The sequence below is a fragment of the Gorilla gorilla genome, chromosome 1 (assembly GCF_029281585.2).
Source record: "Gorilla gorilla gorilla isolate KB3781 chromosome 1, NHGRI_mGorGor1-v2.1_pri, whole genome shotgun sequence".
Classification (NCBI taxonomy): domain Eukaryota; kingdom Metazoa; phylum Chordata; class Mammalia; order Primates; family Hominidae; genus Gorilla; species Gorilla gorilla.
Window position 1 is genome coordinate 220,138,320 of NC_073224.2, and position 26,032 is coordinate 220,164,351.

The window sequence follows — 26,032 nt, forward strand, 5'->3', positions numbered from 1 at the left end:
AATCAAGGGATAGTAGGGTGGTGGGTGAGGTTAGCAGTTATATGAGTGTGACCTGTGAGGTGTGTTCTTGGACCCAGGGAGAAGAGAGACAAAGGTCCCCTGCCCTGGCACAGCAGCAGGCAGCCCACAGCCTCACCCTGGCACCCTGGCTCAGAGAGTGGCTTCTTAACAGGTACAGGAAGGAGGAAACATGACAATTTCCCATGAAGTAATATCAGCCACCCTGTATCAGGCACTTACTGTGTCCCAGGTGCCAGCCAAGCTCACCACATCCATCCTCTTATTGCCCCTCAACAAAAGCCAGATCAAAAAGATATTCTTGGCCGGGCGTGGTGGCTCACGCCTGTAACAATCCCAGCACTTGGGAGGCCGAGGCAGGCAGATCACTTGAGGTCAGGAGTTCGAGACCAGCCTGGGCAACATGGTGAAACCCCATCAGTACTAAAAATACAAAAATTAACCAGGCATGGTGGTGGGTGCCTGTGATCCCAGCTACTCGGGAGGCTGAGGAACAAGAATCGCTTGAACCCTGGAGACGGAGATTACAGTGAGCCAAGATCGTGCCACTGCACTCCAGCCTGGGTGACAGAGTGAAACTCCATCTCAAAAAAAAAAAGAAAAAAAGAAAAAGATATTCTTATTCCCCTTTTGCAGATGAAGAAACTGAGGCTCAGAGAGGTTAAGAGACTTACTGAACCCATTCAGCTAGTAGGAACTTAGATCAAGATTTAAACCCAGGTCTGTTTGACAAAGGCTAAAGTTTCTGCCTCTGGGTTCCTTCGCTTTGGTCTGGAGGGCAGCCCCCAAAGGGCGGGGATTGACCATGATCTCTTCCCAAAGGTGTGGGCTCTCCCAGCAGGTATGAGGTCAGCCCCAACCCACCATCCCTGCCTCCATGCTCAGAGATGGAGTCATTACTGGGAATAGGCTGGTTCAATGCCTTACAACAGGAGGCTGTCCTGCCACCCGCTCCTGATTTGGGGGATTTGGAAACGTGGGGAGAGTCAGGATTGTTATCACAACTTGCGGGTGCAACTGGCATTTAGGGCCAAGTTCCCAGGGTGCTGCTATCCTTTGATGCATGAGAGTGTTAGATAATGAAGTACGAAACGCAGCTGCTTCTGTACTGAGAAATGCTGGTGGGTGAAGGAGTCCCATCATGAACACACAGCCTGGCTCTGGACATGCCCCTTGCTCTTGTTGAAGCAGGGGGACCAGTTGGCTCCAGGGGCTCCCACAGTATGTGGTTGTGTGTCTGGGGTGGGCACCAGGGCTAATCCCACAGTTCTGGGTGTCTGGCACACTTCTGCCCTCTGGTGGCAGAGCCGAGATCCCTCGGTCACCCTCCCCAATCCCCCATCTTTCCAAAGAACTGTTATCCCGAGATACGTAACTTTTAGGTGTGCCTGTGGCCCATGATCTAGGGCTGCCCCTGAGATTGTATGTATACCCCATGTGCATAAAATATAGGATTCACAGCTGGCCAAACGAGATTGTCCTAGGACACCAAACTCACTCAAGAGTAAGGCATTTGCCTTTAAAAGGCACTCATAGTGGAATGAGCAGGAATGTTGGCATCATATAATTTGGATTATAATCCAAGCTCCAGCACTCTCTAAACTGTGTGCCTTTGAGAAAGTTTCTTATCCACTCTGCACCTGTTCTTTCCTCATTTGCAAAATGCGACATCATAGTGACAACCTCCTAGGACCATTGGGAGGATCAGCAATTACAAATGCAAGCTCCTGCCATGATGCCTGCTGCTTAGGAGCAGGCCAGGGATGCCGGGTTCCCTTCCCTGCAGAGGTGGCGGGAGGAGCATCACGCTCTGCCTCCAGGCATGAGCACATCCAGACCATCTCAGACTGGGAGGAGCTCATTTGCAAGAGGGGAGCCCACTGCTGTGTTTCCTGGGGTAGGAGTCATCTGTTTCAGAATCACTGGGAGTGGGGAGTGGGGACTGTTGTTAAAAGTACAGATTCCTAAGCCCTACCCCAGATCTCCTGCATTTGGGACCGAGGAAGCTGAAATTCCACAAGCTCTCTGGGACCTTGATGTTCCCTAAACTCTAAGAACCACTGTCCCGCTGTGACTTTGAAGTCTCCACATGACCCTGTTGCTGTTGGGCTGTTTCAAGTCCATTTGACCTTGGGCTTTAAAGGTCTCTCCTTGTGAGGAGGAACAGGTACCCTGAGGCTGACCCTCAGATCTCTGAGCTGGAAAGGACCTCTGGATACCAGCTCCTTTGGTCCTTCCGGCAGGATCCAAAAGCCTGGGCCTGGGCACTGGACTGGAATCTGCACATCTATCAGGAGCAATAGGGGGGGATGTCGAAGCACCCATTGATCATGGGCTGATTTAGAAGGAGGCCGTGAGGAAGGAGTGCAGGCTGGAAGCATGGGCGGGCTTGGGGGAGAGGTGTGTGGCTGGAAGACAGTGTTCTGCTAGCTCGTGGCCCTCCTTCCCACTTCATGGTGCGGGGAATGGGTGGCGGTCAGGTGCACAGCCTCTGCACCCAGGCTGCCACTTTACTACTTACTGGCCGGGTGAACCTGGCCACTGGCCTAAGCTCTCTGCACCTCACTTTCCTCTTTGAGAAGATGGAGTTTCTATAGTACCTGCCACTTCAGAGGGTCATAAGGATTCAATAAGCCAATACGTGCAGAGAGTGTAGCGCAGAATCTGATCTAGATGAGTAGGTGATAAATGAAGCTTCCAGATTAATAGGATTATTGGTCATAGGATGTTTCTGCCGAAAGGGGATATACATCTCATCCAGCAGAACTGTCCCCCGCATTTGGATCTCTCCCAACAGAGTTCCAGCCACTCAGTCATTCATTCATTTCTACAAATATTCCATTCCTCTTACATACAAAGATTATTAAACCTCTGCTTTGTTTTTGGCATGGGCCGAGGTACTAGGGATGCACAGTGGATTTGGAGCTTATATTTTATATTCTAGAAGAAGAGGAGACAAAATAAACAAGTAAGCAAATAAAATATATATATAGTTGTTTTAAATGGTGATAAGAAGAAATGGCTGGTCACAGTGGCTCATGCCTTTAATCCCACCACGCACTTTGGGAGGCAAAGGTGGGTGGATTGCTGGAGAGATATATATATTATCCTCTGATAATATATATGGAAGCACATGCCTGTAGTCCCAACTACTCAGGAGGCTGAGGTAAGGGCTCACTTGAGCCCAGGAGGTTGAGGCTGCAGTGAGCCAAGATCATACCACTGCACTCCATCCTGGGTGACAGTGAGACCCTGTCTCAAAAAAAAAAAAAAAAGAAAAGAAAAGAAAAAGATACGAAGAAATAACTCATGGTAAGAGACTAGGAAGCAGTGGACTGGGTCAGGGAGGGCTTCTCCAAGAAGGTGCATTTGAGGAAGGAACTGAGTGTTCCAGGCATAGTCAAGCCTCTGATATTTGTGGCATGTGCCTGTAGTCCCAGCTACTTGGGAGGCCAACGTGGGAGGATTGCTTGAGGCTGGGAGGATTGCTTGAGGCTAGGAGTTTGAGACCAGCCTGGGCAACATAGCAAGATCCCCGTCTCTTAAAAAAGAAAAAAAAAAGACTATGACATTTAAGAATAATTCACCACTGTAAGAGAAGACCCCACTGAGAGGAGGAGAGAGGCCTTAACCCATTAATCCACTCTCCCCTAGTCCCCTGGGGGAGCAGGACTTGGAGGGTACTAGAGAGGGAGAGGGAGTCTCAGTGGAGGTGGGAGGCAGAGAAAGGTCTTTTGTGCTGTCTGGGGCAGGTGGCCACAGCACAGAACCCTGGCAGGCAAGAGAGAACTTTGGTCAGCTAATGACTCAACACATCTTAACTACGCACCTACTAACTGCCAGGCATTGTCCCAAGCACTGGGAGAACAGCAAGGAACAAAGTAAATGTCGCTGCCCTTGTGGGACAGACATTCCGATGGGGAAAGCCAGACAATAAACCTATACAGGGAAATGGGGTAATGGAGATGGAGTGACTGGGGGCTGAGCTGTTCTGATTCAGGAGCCGCTGGCTTCTCTAAGGAAGTGATATTTAAGTGGAGACCTGACTGATGGGAAAGGGCAGCTGAGCAGAGATCTGGGGCAGGAACTTCCCAGATATCAAGAACAGCAAGTGCAAAGGCCCCAAGGCAGCCGTGAGCTTGGCTTCTTGAGCTGCTGGTGCCTGAAGTAGGGCCGGGTAGAAGGTGAGGTTGGAGAGGATGGCAGGAAGGGGCTGGATAATGTGCAGTCTTGCAGACCATGGAAAGAAATGTGGACTTTATTCTAAGTGCACTGGGGAGCTGTCAGAGAGCTCTAAGCCAGGGAGAGAACACGACCGGATTGATGATTTTAAAGAAGCTCAGTGGCTGCTGTTTGGCAAATGGAGTGCAGAGGCAAGAGTGAAAGATGAGAACAGTGAGGCGGCTGGTGGTTGGAGAGCGAGGGCTGTGGCGGTGGCAGTGGAGAAGGAGTGAAGTGGTCAAACCCAGGATATGTTTTGCAGGTGCAGCTGTCAGCATCAGCTGTTGGGTTGCATGTCGGGACAGGGAAACAAGAACTAAGAGCAATGCCCAGGCTTGTGGTCTGAGCCCCAGGGTGGATGGAGCACTTGAGCACTTTTTTTTTTTTTTTTTTTCTTGAGACCGAGTCTCCCTCTGTTGCCCAGGCTGGAGTGCAGTGGCATGATCTTGGCTCACTACAAAATCTGCCTCCCAGGTTCAAGCAATTATCCTGCCTTAGCCTCCCGAGTAGCTGGGATTACAAACGTGTGCCACCATACCTGGCTAATTTTTGTATTTTGTAGTAGAGAAGGGGTTTCACCATGTTGGCCATGCTGGTCTTGAACTCCTGACCTCAAGTGATTGGCCCACCTCGGCCTCCCAAAGTGCTGGAATTACAGGCACAGGCGTGAGCCACCGCGCCTGGCCTGTGGGGCACCTTTCATTGGGACAGGCTCTCAAGGAGCAAATTGGCCCCCTGGCAAGTTGGCAGTAGAGCCTGGGCCAGAGAATGCCAATATCCTGGGTAGCCCAGGACTCTGCCCCTCCCTACTGCCTTCTAGACGAGGAGATTTGCTCCTAGAGCTTCCAGAAGGAACAAGCCTTAAACTACGAACCCTGGCTCCAAGACCAGCATCCCTGCCACCAAGTCCTTGAAATGACCTATACACAAGGCTGAGATACAAAGCCCCGTGCCTGAGATTACCACAGGAATGTTAATCACACAGGCACCCAGCAGCCTGCATGCTGGAAGGTGAATCACTGCAGCCTTGACCAGTGGAGTATGTATTAGCAAGTAATTATCATTGCCACCAATTAATCATCATGGCCAAAGCTTGATTTCTACAACCCGATTATCACATGGGCACAGTAGTCTTTGCTCCTATGGGGGAAGGAAGGAGCTCCTTTTTTCCATGGAAGTTTACTGAATCTAATAACCCCAAGCCACAGCATGTGGTGTCTGTCCCCAGCACGTAGACAGCTCCTCATCCCGGGAGACAGCAGGGCAGCCCCGAGAGACCCTGTTTCACTCTGGGGACCCTGGGTCAAGGAAGGAACTGATTTCTTTTGCAGAAGCCGAAACCTCAAACTTCAAGACTTCAGGAACTGTGTCATGGTAAATGGTCCCTCACATGGAAACATGAGGCCAGGGAAAGGAGTGTCCCCTATACCGGTACTCAGGAAACCCTATTTTCGGCAAGCTTCTCAGGTCATGCTAATAGGCAGCTGGACTGGGGAATTAGCGTTTTAGACAACTCGTGTCTTCACAGGGCCAGGGCACACAGGGAAGGTGAGTGCGGAGTAGCTGAATGCCAGGTCCTTGTGATTTTCTCTGTCAAAAACATTCAATTTGGAAGCATGTCATAGTACTTGAGTCACAAAGAATTTGACCTAAAATTCGGAAGAGTTTATTCATTGGTTCATTCACTGCATAAACATTTTTTGAGTTCTTATTAAGTGTCACACCCCAGGTAGGTACAGCAGTTGGAAAAACAGATGACTAAGCTTACAGTCTCGTAAGATATGATGAGTACAATCAAATGGGGAAGATACTGAGAGGTCTGTGTAAGCGATCACAGACCCCCAAAGGAAGGAGTGATGCAGAGAGGGTTCAGAGAGGAGGTGATGGTTGAGCCAGGTCAAGGGTTAAGTGATAGAATAATGGCCCCCAAAGATGTTCACATCCTAATCCCTGGCAACTGTGAATATGTTACCCTACATGGCAAAAGGGACTTTGCAGGTGTGATTACATTAAGAATCTTGGGATGGGGAAACTATCCTGGGCTTTCCAGATAGGCCTAATGCAATCACAAGGTCTTCATAAAAGGGAGACATGAGGATCTAAGTCAGAGCGGGACATGTAACCATGGGAGCAGAGGCTGGAGTGACTGGAGGGAGGGGCCACAAGCCAAGGAAAGCAGGCTGGGAAAAGCAAGAAAACAGATTCTCTCCTTGCTAACACTGTGATTTTAGAATATCCGGCCATCAGAACCGTAAGATGCTAAATTTGAATTGTCAGCCAGGTGCAGTGGCTCACGCCTCAGCCTCCCAAGTTGCTGGAAATTACAGGCGCCGCCCCCCCCCCACCACCACCACGTCTGGCTAATTTTTGTATTTTTAGTAGAGATGGAGTTTCACCATGTTGGCCAGGCTGGTCTCGAACTCCTGGCTTCAAGTGATCTGCCCACCTCAGCGTCCCAAAGTGCTGGGATTACAGGCGCCCGACCTCCTTCACTTTTTTTTCCTGTGTGGTATTTGTTTTTTGTTTTGTTTCTTAGTTGGGACCCCATGACGTATTATCAAGTCACTCTTCTATGCATTAAAAATTTTGTTTCATTATATAAGCATTTATTTTCCCTTTTTTCTTTATTTATAATATGCAAACAGAACTGTATCTTTTTTATTCCTTTTTTTCAATTACTGAGATGAGATCTTGCTATGTTGCCCAGGCTGATCTCGAGCTCCTGCGCTCAAGTGATCCTCCCCCATCAGCTTCCAAAGTAGCTAGGATTATAGGCACACACCACCACTTAGCCATAAATTCTCTTAGCCATAAATTCTTCTGGGTAAGAACTTATTTTTGAAAGTTATTACATACTTTTCTTAGGAATCATTTTTTATGGCCGCTTGGTTTTCGGCTGGATGGGTGTGGGTTATTTAACTAATTTCCTGATGTTGGAAATCTCCAGGTTGTTTCCAATTTCATATTATAAATACAGCATAGTGCCTTTATTTACTAAATATCATCTGCATTTACGGTTGTTTTCTTAAGATTACAATTCCAGAAATGGAATTCCTGGGGCAAAGGGGATGTATTTTTTTTTAAGTTGTTGATACGTATTGTCCAGTTGCCCTCCAGAAAGTTTATACCAGTGCATGCTTCCACCAGCAATGTCTTTGGGCATCCATTTTTATCATCTCCTTCACAGCTGTGAAATTTTAAAAACTGATCTTTGCGCATTTGACTGGTGAGAAATACCACCTTCCTTTTTTCTTTTTTGAGACAAGGTCTCACTCTGTCGCCCAGGCTGGAGTGCAGTGACATGATCACGGCTCACTGCAGCCTCAACCTCCCAGGCCCATGATCCTCCTACATCAGCCTCCTGAGTAGCTAGGACCACAGGCATGCACCACAATGCCTGGCTAATTTTTGTATTTTTTTGTAGAGGTGAGGGGGTCTCACTGTGTTGCCCAGGCTGGTCTTGAACTCCTGGACTCAAGCGATCCGCCTGCCTCAGCCCCGCGAAGTGCTGGGATTACAGGAGTGAGCCACCGCACCCAGCCCCACCTTGCTTTTGCTGAATATTTTAATAGTTGTGTAGTATTCTGTCCAGGCAACTGTGTCGTTTTTTTCATTGACTGGCTCCCATGGGGTTGTACATTTAGGCTGTTTCCAGTGTGGGTTTTATCAGTTACACTGCTAACATCACTGTTCTTAAAACCTAAACTGACTCTTTTCCGGTGTTGTTTCTGTCTTTCGAGGGCACTATGATGCCCGGGCCAGAGTCCTCGTTTGCCACATGACCTCCCTGCTCCAAGTGCCCTTGGAGGAGCTGGATGTCCTTGAAGAGACGTTCCTGGAGAGCCTGAAGGAAATCAAAGAGGAGGAATCTGAGTAAGAGAGCCCCGCGACCCCCATCAGGATCCAAGGATTTCCACTTCAGTGTACTTTGCAGATAACAGAGTCCCCTTCTCCCTTTAAGAGATGGTGTAGTGAGGTGGAAGGAGCCCTGGACAGAGTCCCAGCTGTAGCCCTGACTCGCTGTGTGGCCTTAGCAAGCTACTTGCCCTCTCTGGGCCTCTGACTTCATTTGCAAGAAGAAAAGATGAAATGTGCCAGGCATGGTGGCTTACGCCTGTAATCCCAGCACCCTGCAGGTGGATCACTTGAGGTCAGGAGTTCGAGACCAGCCTGGCCAACGTGATAAAACCCCATCTCTACTAAAAATACAAAAATTAGCCGGGCACGGTGGCATGTGCCTGTAATCCCAGCTACTCGGGAGGCTGAGCCAGGAGAATCACTTGAAACAGGGAGGCGGAGGTTGCAGTGAGCCAAGATTGTGCCACTGCACTCCAGTGTGGGTGACAGAGTGAGACTCTTGTCTCAAAAAAGAAAAGAAAAGAAAAGAAAAGATGGAATGAATGATTGCTAAGGGCCTTGAATCTGTGACTTTAACATCCTGGGGCCCTGACACCCTGTTCCACCTCAGGCTCTTATGGCACCTGGTTCACAGGCACAATTGACCTGGATTCAATTCCCGTTTCTGATACCTGTCCACTGCTTGACATTGGGCGGGTGGCCTTGCTTTTTTAAGCTGCAATGTTCTTATCTGTGAAACAGGAATAAGGATAGTGCCCTCCCAGGATCATTAGAAAGAATGAATGTCTGCGCATTATAAAATGCCCGGCCCAGGGCTGGCACACAGCAAGTGCTTGGTAGATGTGAATCCTCCCCTTCCCAGACATGTCCCAGACCCATCAGTTGTAGAGTTGCTTTGCTGTCTATATATGGTCAAGAATGTGTAGAAGGAAATAATCCTGGTAACCTGGCCGGTGCTCAGCTCTTTGCAGAACACTTTACACAGGATCTAATCCCAGAGCAATAAATCAATTTCAGTCACAGCCTAATCCCAGGCTCCTGGCACCAGGCACGTCTCCCAGGTCTGGGTTTTTTTTAGCTGCCGTGGTGTTCTTTGACCAGCCAGGTTACACGAGGTCAGCCCACCTGGGAATTTAATCCTAAAGCCAAATTGAGACCCAGAGCCACCCTCATGCCACAGTTAGTGGAGCAAAGAAAAGGGGTATTTCCTTGAGAAAGGAGGAAACTTGGTTTGTTGAAATAACCTGTAGACATACTAGCTTTGACTCCCAGAGTTGTGTCAGTATAGAAATACCTGGATCCATGCCAATTACCATAATCACGAGGGCATCCTAGGTTCTTTGGATATGTCGGGAATTTATAGGATCTTATATGCCTTGAAATTAAGGAAACTCTCAGTTATTATTTGGAAATCTTATTATCAGAGAGAAACTTATTACCCGGAGCAATTTGTTCTGATGATACCAGTAACCCCAGGTCAGGGAAGATATAAACCAGAAGGTCTAATACAGGCCAGTTCTGCCACTTACCAGCCATGTGAATCTGGGCATTATTTAACTTCTCTGAGCTTCAACTTCCTCACCTGTAAAATGGGGATAATAGTAGCGCCCTCCTCACAGAGTTCCCGTGGGGCCCAGATGAGTTCATATATATGTGAAGTGTTTCAAGTGAGCCTGGGACAGAGTAACTAGTCCATAAATATTATTTGCTGTTGTTAACAATACTGTTCTAATTGTGTTATTATAGACCCTTTTATAAACTATTATAGACCCTATTGTAGTCTATATGTAGACTTTTTCCCCAGGAAAAGGCTTCACACATGTAATTGTTTATGCAACGTTAGGGACTCTCAGATTCTGTGGTCTCTGGAAGGATCCGAGACCCAGGGAAGCCATAGCAACTGTTCAGCCAGGAGACCTGGCTCTCAGTTTGATTCTGCTACTAACCCTCTGTGTGGCCTTAGGCACGTGTCTTTCCCTCCCTGGACACCAGCACCCATTTTCTTTTTTTACCTATACAATTAAGGGATTGAATGATACGTAAATTTCTCTTGACTGTAAGGTTTTGTGTTTCTGGGAGGTGAGTTCATCACTGGGCTGACCAAGGTGACTCTGCAGCTGAGGTCTAGAGTGTGACGTACCACCCGTACCACCCGTCTGCTCCTGGGTCCCTGTCTGAGCCCTAAGGCCACCTGGCTTCCCTCACTTGTTTAGTGACTTCACCTCTCCTCTCTGTGCCTCATTTCTTCATCTCTCACATGAGGATAATTGTAGTATCGCCATCAGCGTTGAGAGGATTAAATTACTTAACACATATCGAAAGCTGGGACCCGTGCTTGGCACATAGTAGAGTCTCAGAAGATGTGAGCTCATGAGCTGCTGGGGTTGATACTGCTCACATAGGCCAGGCGCGGTGGCTCACACCTGTAATCCCAGCACTTTGGGAGGCCGAGGCGGGTGGATCACCAGAGGTCAGGAGTTCGAGACCAGCCTGACCAACATGGTGAAACCGCGTCTCTACTAAAAATACAAAAATTAGCTGGGTGTGATGGCGTATGCCTGTAATCCCAGCTACTTGGGAGGCTGAGGCAGGAGAATTGCTTGAACCCAGGAGGCGGAGGTTGCAGTGAGCCGAGATCATGCCATTGCACTCCAGCCTGGGCAACAAGAGTGAAACTCCATCTCAAAAAAAAAAAATTACAATTAAAAATAAAGAAAGAAAGATACCACTCACATCGTAAGAACGTTGCCAGCATCAGATTTTTCCTGAATGCCTACTAGATGCAGGCACAAGATGCCATCTCACTCGATCCTCATAACAGCCCCCTAAGTGTTTCACAAATAAAGAAATAAAGTCAGAGGGGTGGCATAACTCAGCCAAGGTCACATGGCTGGCCAGCAGCATCTGATTTGACCACGATGTCCAGGCTGAATGGCTCTCACTGTGTCCTTCAAGGCCTGGCTGGCAGTGGCAGGGTTTCTCCTTAATTCTGAAGAAAACAAGAAAGATAATGATTTTATGGGGCCATCCAGGCCATTACTAGGAAAGTGTCTGTAGACCTCTTAGTGATTAGCTCTGTCTATCTGTCAGCACAAAAAAAAGTGATTTAAAAACAGAAGGTGGTGGTGAGGATAAGGACAGAAAACACCCTCTTACGGGAGATAAGATGACAGAGAGTAAGACCGATTTGTGGATCTATGAGATGGGCAATGCGGGCGTCTTGCTCTTCAGGAGGTATCTCTGGCTTCAGCCTGGGATTTAGCCCAAATCTGCATGTGGTTTCAGCCTTTGTCTTTGGGCAGCTGACATGGAAACGGCAACTCAGGTTCGCTTCTGCCTTTTCAGCATGACCGTGACTGTATGACGGTGTGGGTTGCTGTCATATCTAATCAACAGGCAGTCAGTGATGACAACAAGGCTGTCATTCGGATTTAGTGTTGTTCTCTGAGTGTTCACTTCCAAGAAAAGGGAAGGAAGCATTGTAAATGTGACTCAGAGCAAACATCTCCCCTTTGCTTTCAATGTTGAGATTCAATCAGACAATTGAAGTAATTGCAAGAGTATAGTGCTGCAATAATGAACGATGTCTGGGAAAGCTATTTTATGTACAAAAAAAAATTTTTTTTTTTTTGAGACAAAGTCTCACTGTGTCACCCAGGCTGGAGTGCAGTGGCGCCATCTCGGCTCACTGCAAGCTCCGCCTCCTGGGTTCACGCCATTCTCCTGCCTCAGCCTCCCAAGTAGCCGGGACTACAGATGCCCGCCACCACGCCCGGCTAATTTTTTGTATTTTTAGTAGAGACAGGGTTTCACCATGTTAGCCAGGATGGTCTCGATCTCCTGACCTCGTGATCCGCCCGCCTTGGCCTCCCAAAGTGCCGGGACCACAGGCGCGAGCCACCACGCCCGGCCCCCAAAACAATTATTAAGAACATGCAAATACTTAAACAGGGAAATAGATTGGCCATTCAGCTGAACATTAGGAGAGAGTGCCTTAGCCAAGTAACTTTAGGAAAAAATATCTTTGTTTCAAATCAACAAATGCTTACAAACTTTTTGTGAGGGAGATGGGGGAGACAGAGTCTTACTCTGTCACCCAGACAGAGTGCAGTGGCATGATCACTGCAGCAGAGGCTCACTGCAGCCTTGACCTCGCAGGTTCAAGCGATCCTCCCACCTCAACCTTCCAAGTATAGTGGACCACAGGTGTGCACCACCATGCCCGGCTAATTTTTTTATTTTTCTAGGGACAGCATTTCACCCTGTTGCCCAGGCTATTCTGGAACTCCTGGGCTGAAGGGATCCTCCCACCACAGCCTCCCGAAGTGCTAGGATTACGGGCATGAGCCACCATGCCCAGCCTATATATTTTTATTTAGCCAACATGTCCATCCTGTACCTCTCTGGTTTTCAGAGATGTGGACAGTGAGTAGGGGAGTATATCACTGCAGCAAGGTGGTCACCTCCAATTCTTGTTGGAATAATTAGGCTCTTTACAAGAAAGATTTCCTGAGTACCCTCCAGTTTCCAAGCCCAGGGCAAGCTGCTGAGGATGGGGAGTTGGAAATGGCTTGGTCCGTGCTGTGAGAGCTTAGCTCAGCAATTTTCAAACTTGAGTTACAGCAGAATCCCTGGAGGAGGAACTTGTTAACGATACAGAATCTTTGTCCTTAGACCCAGAGATTCTGCCCCAGGAAGCTGTGTTTTTAACAGGTACCTCCTGGTGATTCTGGTGCCCACCCTCTGAAAATCACTGGTGTAGAATTCCAGGATAATGTGGCACAGAGGGTTAAGGGGCCCAGAGTCAGGGCATCTCAGCAACCTTGGGGTTTTGGCCAGTCTTCCTGGAGGATATGTCCCATCTCAGCTGACTCCTGAAGGTTGAGTAATGTTGAACTAGTCACAGGAAGGTGGGAAGGTCCCTGATGGCCAGGGGCCAGAAGGTGACTGGAGGCAGCTCAGTATTTCCCAAGGGTGATGTGTCAGTGAGGAATTGATGAGTGTTAGAGGGGAGAGAGGGATCAGGACACAGAGGGCGTAAGTGTCACATCGGGGAGAGATGACAGTGTCCTGAAGGCAGCCAGGCAGGCAAGGAGGGAAGAGGAGAGAGAGGCAGGTAGTCATGGTCATATTTTTCTATTAATACTTGGCATTGGCTGCTGCAGTGGTGCCATCTCATCATCTGTCCATGGGTCATTTGATAGTTACATTTCCTAAGTGAGAAAATCAACACTCAGAAAAATTAGATGATCCAGCAAGTTCATGGCAGAGCTGAGCTCAAACACCTCTTCCCCAAATTTCCAGACTATTTCCAGGCTGTGTTTGTTGAATCAAGATGCCGCTGACTCAGCGCCACATCGCTTGTCTAGTTGCACGTTCCCATCGTATATCGTCAGTGACTTGAATGTTTTCTTCGGCCTTGAACTCTGCCCAAAGTCAGTAATCTTCAGCCTTCCACTTGGAACTGACTTAAGAGTTATCAATTAAGGGTCAAGGCAGTTCAGGGTCAAAGTATATCTCCAGCCTGTGTTGAGGAGGAAATTATTACAATAATAATGAAAAGAGTGATAATAGCATTAAACATATTGAATAATTACAGGATGGTAGTCACTATGTCTCAGTGTCTCTGTCTCATTTAGTCCTCATAATACCCCTGGAAATTCAGTACTGTTTTTATCCCCATTTGTTGGTTGAGGAAACTCAGATGTGACAAATAATTTGTGCATAGTCACAAAGGTATTAAGTGGTTCTGTCCATTGTGGGGATAGGCTAGGTTTTGCTGCCATAACAAGTGACCCCCAAATAAGTCTCAGCAGCTTACAGGATTAAAGGTGTATTTCTTGTTCATACTTTGTGTCCATTGCAGATTGGCTGTAGCTTGAATTCACATTGTACTGGTTCTGGGTCCCAGGCTGACAGAGTGACCCTATCTAGATTATCGCTGGTTTTGGGGCAGAGAGAAAGAAGATGAATCACTTTCCTGCACTGGCTTTAAAGAGTCTACCAGTTGTCCCGGCACGGTGGCTCACACCTGTAGTCCCAGCACTTTGGGAGGCTGAGGCAGGTGGATCACTTGAGCCCAGGAGTTTGAGCCCAGCCTGGGCAACGTGGCAAAACCCCATGTCTACAAAAAGTACAAAAATTACCCAAGCGTGGTGGTGCATACCTATAATCCCAGCTACTTGGGAGGCCGAGGTGGGAGGACCACTTGAACCTGAGAGGTAGAGGTTGCAGTGAGCCAAGATCCCACCAGTGCACTCCAGCTTGGGTGACAGAGCCAGACCTTGTCTCAAAAAAAGAAAGGAAAAAAAAAAAAAAAAAGATTCTGCCAGAAGTGACACATATCACCTCCACCTACATTTGGCTAAAGCTGGTCCTATGACCACTCAGTTCGATAGGGCAGGGATGCATAATCTTTCTGTAGAGAGGGATAACTGAATATGTGGTGAATGGTGATACAGCTACCACAACAGCAGAGCTAGGATTCATGCCTACATCCACAGAGTTTGAATCCTGACATTAGAACCCTCAATCTTGATGGCCCTCCTGCCTCCCACTGTGCTAGATGCACATGGTTCAGCCTCATCCCACACCACTGATGACATGAATTTCAGTTGTGGAAAACCAGTATCATGATATGCACAGATATTTTTACTGTTGCTTTCTGCTTCTGTGTAATGAAGTGACTGAGAAACACTGGGCTTTACACCCAGGAGATGCTTAGGAAAAAAACCTGTTGAGGTGAACTGGCAGGGAACCAAAAAGCACAGCAGGTCCCCAGATGCCCAACTGAAATCCCATTTTGTTTATTTATGTATTTTATTTCATTCATTCATTCATTCATTCATTCGAGACAGGGTCTCACTCTGTTCCCAGGCTGGAGTGCAGTGGTGGGATCTCAGCTCTCTGCAACCTCCTCCTCCTGGGTTCAAGTAATTCTCCTGCCTCAGCCTCCTGAGTAGCTGGAATTACAGGCGCCTGCCCCCACGCCTGGCTAATTTTTGTGTTTTTAGTAGAGATGGGGTTTCACCATATTGGCCAGGCTGGTCTCAAACTCCTGACCTCAGGTGATCCACCTGCCTCAGCCTCCCAAAGTGCTGGGGCTACAGGTGTGAGCCACCATACCTGGCCAAATCCCATTTCTTTTAGATGACTGGAGAAGGAACTATTTCTCAATAAAATGTATGGTTCACAAGGAGGGAGATGGGAAGGAAACAGGTACTGGTTGAGCACATACATTTTTCTGCTCAAGGAGATGGAAAAGCACAGCATGCCATCCATTCTCAATATAACTTTATTGACTGAATGGACGAAGAAGGAATGAATTTAATCCTTACAAGCCAACAACTTTATGAGGTAGAAATTAGTGTCCGCCTTTTGACAAAAGAGGAAACTGAGGCTTGGGGAGATGCAGCATCGTGATGACATCAGCCCCAGTTGCACTGAGCACTTGCAGTGTGCCCGCCGCCGTGCTAAATGCTTTACAGATAATCTATTTCTGGATCCTCACAGTTCATGGGGAGGTAGTGACTGTTATCCCTTAATTCATCTATAATATGGGTACAATAACCATACTGCTTCTTATGATAAGATTAACCCTGTGAAGTGCAAAGCCCAGTGGCTGAGATATAAGAAGCCCTTGGTAAAGATTAACCATTTTTCTTCTTTGATTATCACCATGCTTTGCTATCACTCCACACTGAGTTATTGTTCAGACTCCAACCTCAGTTCAGAGTTCCTACTTAATAACCTCTCCATCCCAGCCGCAGCAAAGGGGCTCAGGGCTGAATGTCCAATAGGAAAATTGGGCTTCCTGACTCTTGAGTGCTCACAACGGCAGTTCTCAGGGCACACCTGACCCCAATTCACTCTAAATGTTTTCCTTTTGCTAGATTTTCTAGCATTTCCATTTCAAGTCTGAACAAGTCTAGCTACTACTCCAAGGCCAGGGTCTCCCATCTTCAAAATGATCATTTTGGAGGAAACTGGTTTCCAAATATCCCAGAGGGAGGTGGGATCAGATGGCAGGTTGGGGAAGAAGGGAGGGGTGGAGGGAGGTGATGGAGTCTGTGATTATCTATTTTGTGCTTCTTCTGGGTCCATCTGTTTAAAGATCTTTTTTGTGCTTCTCTTGCTATTATTATTTTTTGTCTTTTTATTATTCAAATTGCAACCCTGTTAGGATGGATCCATTGGGTAAGTAGTACATCCCATACACTGAGATTCCCCGGCTGGGTTTTAGAATGTTTTCAGCTTTTTAAACCATCAGTGGGCTCAGGGTGACTTTGGTGCCTTACTCTGAGTGGCAGAGTAGCTACCCAGCATTGGCCCCTGTTTGAGGGTTGGTGTGGTGGGGATGTCTCAAGGGATCCTGGGCACAGCTGGCCCTAAAGACCAGCCTCTTTTCCCTCAGAATGGCCGAGGCATCCCGGAAGAAGAAAGAAAACCGGAGGAAATGGAAGCGTTATCTCCTGATAGGCCTGGCGACTGTCGGAGGTGGAACGGTGATCGGTGAGTCCAGCTAGAGATGGTGGCACACGTCTGGGTTTTGTAGACAGAGAAATGATGCCAGGCTGCGGGTGAGAGTGGAGAGTGCAGGGGCTCAGCTGGGAGGTGGCCCCTGGCATGTGGTAGGTAGTCAGTGAGTAGTCAGTGTGCTCATCAGCACTGTCAGAAGCTTCCATGGGAGGCAGTAGGTAGCTGAGGGGTAAAAACTCATCAAGCCACTTTTTTTTTTTTTTTCTTTTGAGACAGTATCTTGCTGTGTCGCCCAGGCTGGAGTGCAGTGGCACAATCTCGGCTCACTGCAAGCTCCGCCTCCGAGGTTCATGCCATTCTCCTGCCTCAGCCTCCCGAGTAGCTGGGATTACAGGCGCCTGCCACCATGCCCGGCTAATTTTTTGTATTTTTACTAGAGACGAGGTTTCACCATGTTAGCCAGGATAGTCTCGATCTCCTGACCTCGTGATCCGCCCACCTCGGCCTCCCAAAGTGCTGGGATTACAGGCGTGAGCCACCGCGTCCAGCCACCACATTTTTACTCCCACCTGAAACTGCTGCTTTTCCCACAGGTGTGACTGGAGGTCTAGCTGCACCCCTTGTTGCCGCTGGAGCAGCGACGATTATTGGCAGCGCCGGGGCAGCGGCTCTGGGCTCAGCAGCCGGCATAGCCATCATGACCTCCCTGTTTGGTGCAGCTGGAGCTGGCCTGACAGGTAAGGTTCAAAAGGAATGATCAGTTCAGAGGAATTTTCAGCCAGGGTGGCCCAGTTCCTAAAAGGACATGCCTGGATCCTCACCAGCAGTGACTCCCTGGGAGACAGAGGAGACGTGGCTTTTCTCACTCTGGGTCCCAGCCTTCCCAGAGCTCGCATGGGTCAGGGTAAGGGCTGAGTTTGAGAAGCTGGCTTTTTCCCCATCCACCTTGTGTGTAGTTCCTGAGAAAGGCCCCAATGGAACCTGCTTCCACCATCCAGAAGTTTCCATGCTTGGGCTTCCTCGTGTTTGGAGGGAACATGGCTGCCCTTCCCTGAGCAGCATCACCTGGGGGAGTTTTTCCAAATGATATCTGTCAGCAGCAGCCCCCCTCCCACTCCTCCAACCTCATCATGCACAGACATTCCTGTTCAACTCCCCAAGAGAAGTTTGCTCCCCTGATGAGACTCTTGGTCTGTTTGATTCGCTGTTACTAAGTGGAGCGTGTTCTACCCCTGCGGTGTATGAGCAGGAGAAAAGAAACAGAACCAGGGCAGAGCAATGGGTGAGAGCCTGGGCTCTGAGGTCCAAACCAGCTCTACCGCTCCGGGGCTGGCCAGCCTCAGAAGCAGCTTCTTGCTTTCGTCTGTAATCGGGGACAATAGTGGCACCTACCTTAATGAGTTCAAACACAAAATGTGTTTTTCCAGGGGCAGGGCACACAGATGGTGCTCACTGTGTGCGTGTGTGAGAACATACAGCCACCCTGATGTTCCCCAGGGCCCCAGTCACCTCCATTCTCTTTCTCGGATCTGGGTCTTTAGGATACAAGATGAAGAAGCGAGTGGGAGCCATTGAAGAGTTCACGTTTCTGCCTCTGACAGAGGGCAGGCAGCTGCACATCACCATCGCCGTCACGGGGTGGCTCGCTTCTGGCAAATACCGTGAGGACCAGGAGGACCAGAAGTGGAGGGGGGTGGGCAGTGGTGGCCTGGGCCAGACCCTGGGCTAGGTTTTTACCTGGGCTAGGGAGCAGGTATACGGAGCCCCATTTCGCAGAGGAAGAAACTGAGGCTCAGAGAGGTGAGGCAACTTCATCTTACATCTGTCCACCTGCCCATCATCTCGCCATCCATCTATCCACCTACCCAACCACCTACCCACCTGTCCATCCACCCATCCACCTACCCACCCACCCACCCACCCTTTTACCTGTATGCCCATCCATCCACCCACCTGTTCATCCATCTACCCACCCATTTAACCACCCTTCTATCTATCCATCCATCCATCTACTCTTCTACCTGTCTACCTGTCCACCCACTCACCTGTCTACCCACCCATGAACCCATGCATCCATCCACACTTCTACCTATCTATCCACGCACCCACCCATCCATTCATCCATCCACCCTTCTACCTATCCACCCATCCACCCACCCACCTGTCTGTCCATTCACCCACCTGTCTGCCCACCCATCTGTTCATCCATCCACCCATCCACCTATCTGTCCATGTAGCGGTATTTATAAAGTGCTGTACTTACCATGTGTCATATACTGAACCAGGTCTTAGGAATTCAGTGGTGAGCAGCACAGCCATGGCCTCTACTCCCACAGAACATACAGCCCAAGATAGAAGACAGACCGAGTAACTAAATGGGAGCTTTATGGATGGCACAATAGGGGAAGCACAGGGTGTTTCTGGGGAAGGTTCTGAAGGAAGTGACATTAGGCTAAGGGCTAGCTGGGAGTTAGCCCGATAAACCAGGAGCAGAAAGTGTATTCCAAGCAAAGGGACATCAGGTGCAAAGGCCCAGTGGTTTGAAAGAACCAAAAGAGCACAGGATGGCTGCAGCAGGGAGGCAGAAGGCAGGAATATGGGTGGAGCTAGACCACACAGGAGCATGTGAGCTGTGGCAAGAAGTTTGAATTTGTCCTCAGAGCAAGTGGAAGAGAGCAAAGGACTTTCAGCATGTGAGTGAGAGATCAGTATGTGTTGGCTACATGACCTCAGCAAGTTACGTAACTTCTCTGTATCTCAGCTACTTCATTTGTAAAGTGGAACAAATTACTGCCACCTTTTCAGGATGCTGCAAAGATTAAGTGAGGAACATCACGTGGTTTCTCGTTGGTGTGACACAAACATTAGTTCCCTTTGCTGTTCTCATTTGAACATGCATATTTTGGGGGATGCTAGCCAGGATGGCATTGAGGACTCACACCATGGTCCACTTGTTACTTGACCCCTGCAAGTGCCCAGCGAGAGGCTCAACAAACAACAAACAGTGCATCCCTTAGAAAAAGAGCAGGGTGGGTGCGGGAATCCTAAACATCCCAACCTGACCACTCAGGCACGCCTGCCCAGAGCCTCCTGGGTTCCCAAGTCTCTGACCTGAGGGCAGAAGTCACAGATCTGCCAAACCACACAGAAGAAAGCCAGTGAGAAACATTTAGAGGTGTCACCAGGCGCCAGGGTCTTATTGGTGTGTGACCGCCGGGTGCCACCCATGCACAGAGGTCACTAGCGTTCAGTGAGCGCCTCGTTCACACCTACCCTGAGTCTGGCATTTTACCAGCACAGTAGGAACTTGGTATGGTTACCTCCTAGAAACCTCATTTCCACCCTCCAAGGTGGGGCTGTTCTGACCCTGATCTGTTGGAAGAGGAACCCTGGCAGGGGAGTAGCAGATGCAGAATTCAAACCCAGGTCTCCTGATCCAATGCCCAGGGTTTTTCATTTGTTTTCATTTTATCGTGCTACAGGAAGGAGCAAGAACAAGAGCCCAGGTAAAGGAATTTGCAAGTCTGGCCGGCATGGAAAGCAAACTCCTTTCTTCATTTTGCCCCCATTTGTTCAGTTTGCCCCGGGTTAAAGGTCAAGTTCATTTGGGGGTGAGGAAAGTCTTTATTGATCTCTAGCTGTCTAGTGTGGGACACTCAGGGAAAGGGCTGGGTGAAAGAAATACAACCAAGCTAGAGAAAGTTTCAGAAGGAAAAAATATCACATATTCCTACCTCCTTGAGAGCCAGGAAAAGAAGCCTTATCATCACCTGATTGCTTTTTCCATGTGATAGGAATGACCGGACTTTCTTTGGCCCACCCCTTTATTAATCTTGATTATGTACAATAAAGATAAAAACTTGGTAGCCAACCACCAAGCCCTTCCTATGCACTGGCTCATTTAGCTCCTCACTTCAGTCCAGGGAAGTGGCTGTCATTCGCACTCCCCTTTTCCAGATGAGGAAACTGAGGCTTATAAGGGGTACCCAGGGTCACCCAGCTAGTCAGGGGCAGGGGCAGGATTCACCCCCATTCTATCTGGCTCCACAGCCCATATTCTTGGCCATAGGACAGCACAATGCAGTAGAGCACTTTACAGTTTATACAACGCCTTTTTATTTTTTTATTTTTATTTTTTTTTTGGAGACAGAGTCTTGCTGTATCACCAGGCTGGAGTGCAGTGGCGCGATCTTGGCTCTCTGCAACCTCCGCCTCCCAGGTTCTAGCGATTCTCCTGCCTCAGCCTCGAGAGTAGCTGGGATTACAGGCATGTGCCACCACGCCCAGCTAGTTTTTGTATTTTTAGTAGAGACGGGGTTTCACCACGTTGGCCAGGATGGTCTTGATCTCTTCACCTCATGATCCACCCGCCTCGGCCTCCCAAAGTATACAACACCTTTTATGCAGCATCTCATGTGATCCCCACCACACCTGAGTCAGATGTTATTATTCCATCCTTACAAATGTGGAAACCAAGGGTCAGAAGGGCACGGTGCCTTGCTGTGAGTCACACCCGTGGAAGCCATCGAGCTGGGTTTGGAACCCAGGCTGACATCAAGCCTGTGCTTCTCGCTGTCCTGTGCCCATCTCCTGTCTTGGGGCTGACTATCACCTTATCCATAATTAGAGGCAGTTGATCCCCAAGTTGTTGCAGAGCTGAGACAGGGTCCCCACAGAGGGAGGGGAGCAGCTGTAGTATTGTCCTTGTGCGGACGTGGTACCCTGCAGGTAAGGATGAGCTTTGGAGCAGGCAGGTGGAGGCCTGAGGTTGATGCTCAGAACCTGCAGGCTGCCCCGGGAAGCTGTCTCCACCCCTCCATTCCCACATGGTGTTTAATGAGCACTTACTGTACATCACATCACCAGGCTTTGGGAATACAGTGTTTGGCAAAGCAGACTGTAGGAGAGGCACACGTCAAACAGGATGCATAAATAGCGAATAATTGCAGACTGTGATAAGAACTTATGGGGAAAAGTGGAGGGTGCATTTGTTTTGTCAGAGGAGCCGGGAAGGCTTCCCCATGGAAGAGGCGATTGGACTGGAATCTCAAGGGCAAGTGGTAGTGATCTAGGGGAACTGATGTACGATCCGGGAGCTCATGAAGGGTTTTAGGCAGGAGTGGGAGAAGATTTGTGTTTTGAAAAAGTCACTTGCGACGGGCGCAGTGGTTCACGCCTATAATTCCAGCACTTTGGGAGGCCGAGGCGGGTGGATCACTTGAGGTCAGGAGTTCGAGACCAGCCTGGCCAATATGATGAAACCCCGTCTCTACTGAAAATACACAAAAATTAGCCAGGTTTGGTGGTGGGTGCCTGTAATTCCAGCTACTCAGGAGGCTGAGGCAGGAGAATCACTTGAACCTGGGAGGCGGAGGTTGCAGTGAACCGAGATTGTGCCACTGCACTCCAGCCTGGGAAACAAAGCAAAACTCTGTCTCAAAAAAAAAAAAAAAGAAAGAAAGAAAAGAAAAGCCACTTGGGCCACAAGCAGAAATGCATGGGGGCCAGATTAGGTGCCCCTCTGTGCTCCTATCCTGAAGGCAGCCAGGTGGGCAAGGAAGGAGGGGATGAGGGAGGCAGGTGTCACAGTTATACTTTCCGACTTGGCATCGGCCGCTACAGTGGTGCCATCTCATCCTCCTTCCGTGGGTCATTTGATATATTTCCTCAGTGAGAAAATTGAGGCTCAGAAAAATTGGATGACCCAGCAAGATCATAACAGAGCCGGGCTCAAACATCTCTTCCCCAAATTTCTAGCTATCTCCCAGGCCATGTTTGTTAAATCAAGATGCAGCAGACTCACAGCGCTGTGCTGCTTGTCCCATTGTGTGCTCTCGTTGTATGTCATTAGCAGCTTAATGCCAGAATTATTTCAGCATTAGAGAAAATAACCCTTTACATATATCATAGTTCAAACACACTTCATTCTTATACCTACCCTATGAAGGGAGATAAACCATCTCCCCACTTCACATAGAAGCAAAGTGAGGCACAAGGTGGGATAGTGATGTGCCCAGGGTCACCTGGCTTCTAGTGAATGCAGGAGCTGGGATTCCAGCCCAGCCTGCTGACTCACTGGGCTGCACAGAGCTCCGCTAGCTCTGCTGACAGCTGCCACTCATTGGCAGGGGGTGGGCCTCTTGTCTTCCACACAAGGGTGAGTGGTCCTGGTGCTCCTTGTCTAGGGTACTGGGGTGGGGCATCCTCTGCCATAGACAAGAGAGACTTCACCTACCTGTGATCTCCCCAGGCACCTTCAGTGCCCCGTGGGCTGCCCTGGCCCACAGCCGTGAGCAGTACTGCCTGGCCTGGGAAGCCAAGTACCTGATGGAGCTCGGCAATGCCCTGGAGACCATCCTCAGTGGTCTCGCCAACATGGTGGCCCAGGAGGCCCTAAAGTACACAGTGTTGTCTGGTAAGTGCCCCCATCTGCCCCCCAACAAGAGCTTGCCCACTGCCTTCATCCCACCACAGTGGTACCATAGTTTTGCATGCCCAAAGCCCCCAGGGCAGGCACCGTGCTGGACCCTAGGAACACAGAGAGGTTAAGGCCGCATTCCTGTCTGGAGGAAGTTTATGATCCCTATGGAGAGAAGACAGGTAAACAGCCAATCACATGATCTGTCTGTTAGCTATTGCTGCGCGACAAGCTACCTCAAAACTCCATGGGATGTTTACTGTAATAGCTCAGGAGGCTGGAGTTGGCGGATCTTAGCTAGACCTGTGGGTCAGCCAGCCGTCCACCGATCAATGCTAGCCTTGTCTGGGGCAACTCAGCTCTGCTCCATTTGTCTCTCATCCTCCTGGGATGAGCAGGCAAGCCCATGTCAATGATAGAAGCGCAAGAGGCTAGCCCTGATGCACAAATCCATTTCAAGCCTCACATCTATTAATGTCTTTGGCAAAAGCAAGTCACATGGCTGAGTCTAGAGGGGATGGGCAGGGCAGGGGTCCCCACTGCAGAGTTATGAAGCAAAGTGGGAGGGTACAGGGTGTGGAGACGAATTGGGGCCATCTCACATGTGACAAGGGCTTGAGCAGAAGGGATTGAGTCCATATATCAGAAATTCATGAGTTTCGGATTTCTTTGCTCTTTAGCAGTTTGATTGGCAAACTTGCAGGTCCAAGTTGGAGACTGCATGCATTTATTTGAGCATCTGTTAGCCAGTCACTTCTCTGGTAGGACCCTAGGACGGGGGCCATTCCCTTCATCACTATCTCACCTCCCCAGGCATTGTGGCTGCCCTGACCTGGCCAGCCTCACTCCTCAGTGTCGCCAATGTCATCGACAACCCCTGGGGGGTGTGTCTCCATCGATCAGCAGAGGTTGGCAAGCACCTGGCCCACATCCTGCTTTCCCGGCAGCAGGTACCTGGGAATGGCTGTGTGGGCATGGCATTGAGCAAGAGGGGGAGTCAGGTGCTGACTTGTTCACAGATATCAGCCTTAGAGGCAAGGCTACTTGGAGATAACTCAATGGTTTTGGGGGTGTGGGCAGTCCTTGCTGCCTCTCCAGTTCAAGTAATGAATGTGTCCTAGGATGAACAGTAAGAATTATAGACTCTGCAGCTCTAGCAGGTATTTAGGTAAGGATTGAATAACAGGGGCATCTGCAGGTAGGAACAAGTCTGGGGGACTCTGTATCAACTCCTATGTATCAGCTCTTCATTCAAGTGTTTAGGATAATCACTGGGCTCATTTGGGTGATATTTCAGTGGAAACCTCTGACTCAGTTTGCAGTGAAGCCAGTAAAGTGAATGAGACCAGGTGCTTCAGCTGGCCACCAATGGAATTCCCACATGCTGGTGGCCTGGTGTTCCTTCCCAGAAGTGTAAAGCTACTTTATGAGGTCATCTTTGGTGGTCTAAATGCCATGTAAAATGGTTAGGAAGACACATCATCATAATACTTTTAAAATTTGAATCTAGTAAAGATGTACTTACCAAGAGAATAAAACCATCCCCTTCAAAATAAAACTTGAGTGAATGGAGACAAAAGCTTGAGAAGCAGTACCAGAAATGACTGCATTGTCAGGATTTGTTTTGGCTGGAAGTGGGAGAAAACCCAAAATAACAGTGGCTTAAACAAGGTAGAAATTTATTTTCCTAGAGAAGCCTAGCAAGGTTGTCTAATAGCCTTCCATGGTGCAGAGGCCCAGGTTCCTGCTACCTTGTTGCTCTGGGGTCTTGACCTTGTATCAAAGATGGCATCATCCGAGCTCCAGGGAGCAGGAGAAAGGAAGAACTGAAGAAGAAACAGCAAAGCCTTACAACATTTCAGTTGGTTACTCACTGGCCAGAGCCTAGTCACATGACCATTCCTAGCTGCCACAGAAGCTGGGAAATACAGTACTTGTTCTGAGTGATGATGAACCCAGCTGAAATTCAATTACTATGGAAAAAAGGGAGGATGGATATTGAGGGATGACAACTAGCAGTTTCTGCCATGCAGCTAAACTGCTTGAGAAACTGGCCACCCCCTTCAATCCCTGCGTCTTTGTCAAAAGAAACAGAAAAGTCCTTCAGCAGGCTTGACTCTAAGGCAAAGGCCAAAGTGGCATTGGCTTAGACAAGATAGAATTTTGTTCTCTCCCAAGTAACAGTCTGGGTGTCAATATCTGGAGCAAGATGATGTGTTAGTTTCCTGCTGCCACTCTTACAAATTACCACAAATTTACCAGCCGAAAACAAATGTACTATTTTACAGCTCTGGAGGTCAAAAGGCAAAAATGCATGCCTTAGGGAGGATCCCCTTTCCTTGACCTGTGCTAAGTCTCAGCCCTGTGGCCACCTCAAGCTACAGAGGAGTCAGGGAAACTTCGTCTTTGGCTGGGTGGCCGCGTGCCCAGTCAAACTCAGGAGTTAAGGACAAAGGGGAGAATGATATTGGGCAGTGGCCAGCAGGGTTGGCACAAAGCTCCTGCAGGATTCGAATACTGTTTAACAGAGGATTTTCTACTGTGGTAAGTGGAGTGGTGTGGGGGTGTGGAATACGTGTATTGGCACAAAACCAAGGAAAAGGAATAGAGTGGTAAAACCAGGCTGGGCCTCCAGAGCTCATCCACTCCCCTCCTCTCCTTCCGTGTAAGCTTGTACCCAAACACCCCCAGATAACTTTCATTTTCTTTAGAGTCTTGACATAATCAGTTACCTTTTCTTACAAGTCCTTGAGTCAGAAAATTCCTCTTTCCATCTGACTTACTACCTTATCACTTAGAGCCAATATTTTGTGCCCCACCTTCCTATCTAGAAACTGAACTGTTGTCCCTCCCTTGTCACTCTTGCCTTTTTACCCCTCACACCTGGGGGTGCCTTCTGTCTAATCTCCCCAGCTCCGGAAGGGGTCCCGCAGTACTGCAGCCATTTGCCGCAAGGCAGATCAGTGCAAGGGAAGTTGCTCTTGTAATTGACTAGCCCTGTCTCCTGGGGAAGATGAGACGGTGGCTGGATAATGGTTT

The 26,032-nt window shown here is 48.8% G+C and overlaps 1 protein-coding gene across 12 annotated transcripts in view; it reads left to right on the forward strand.

The window, feature by feature from the left end:
- Positions 1-26,032, forward strand: part of TMCO4 (transmembrane and coiled-coil domains 4) — a 118,710-nt gene that overhangs the window by 37,824 nt on the left and 54,854 nt on the right. For 10 of the 12 annotated variants that reach the window (XM_063703747.1, XM_063703780.1, XM_063703850.1 and 7 more), the window contains 6 exons: positions 7,980-8,112; positions 16,511-16,608; positions 17,169-17,312; positions 18,117-18,236; positions 22,826-22,990; positions 23,807-23,943. In XM_063703747.1, coding sequence (XP_063559817.1) covers positions 7,980-8,112; positions 16,511-16,608; positions 17,169-17,312; positions 18,117-18,236; positions 22,826-22,990; positions 23,807-23,943 — 797 coding nt within the window. The remainder of the gene's footprint in view (positions 1-7,979; positions 8,113-16,510; positions 16,609-17,168; positions 17,313-18,116; positions 18,237-22,825; positions 22,991-23,806; positions 23,944-26,032) is intronic. The other 2 variants (XM_063703873.1, XM_063703827.1) reach the window with 1 other exon arrangement.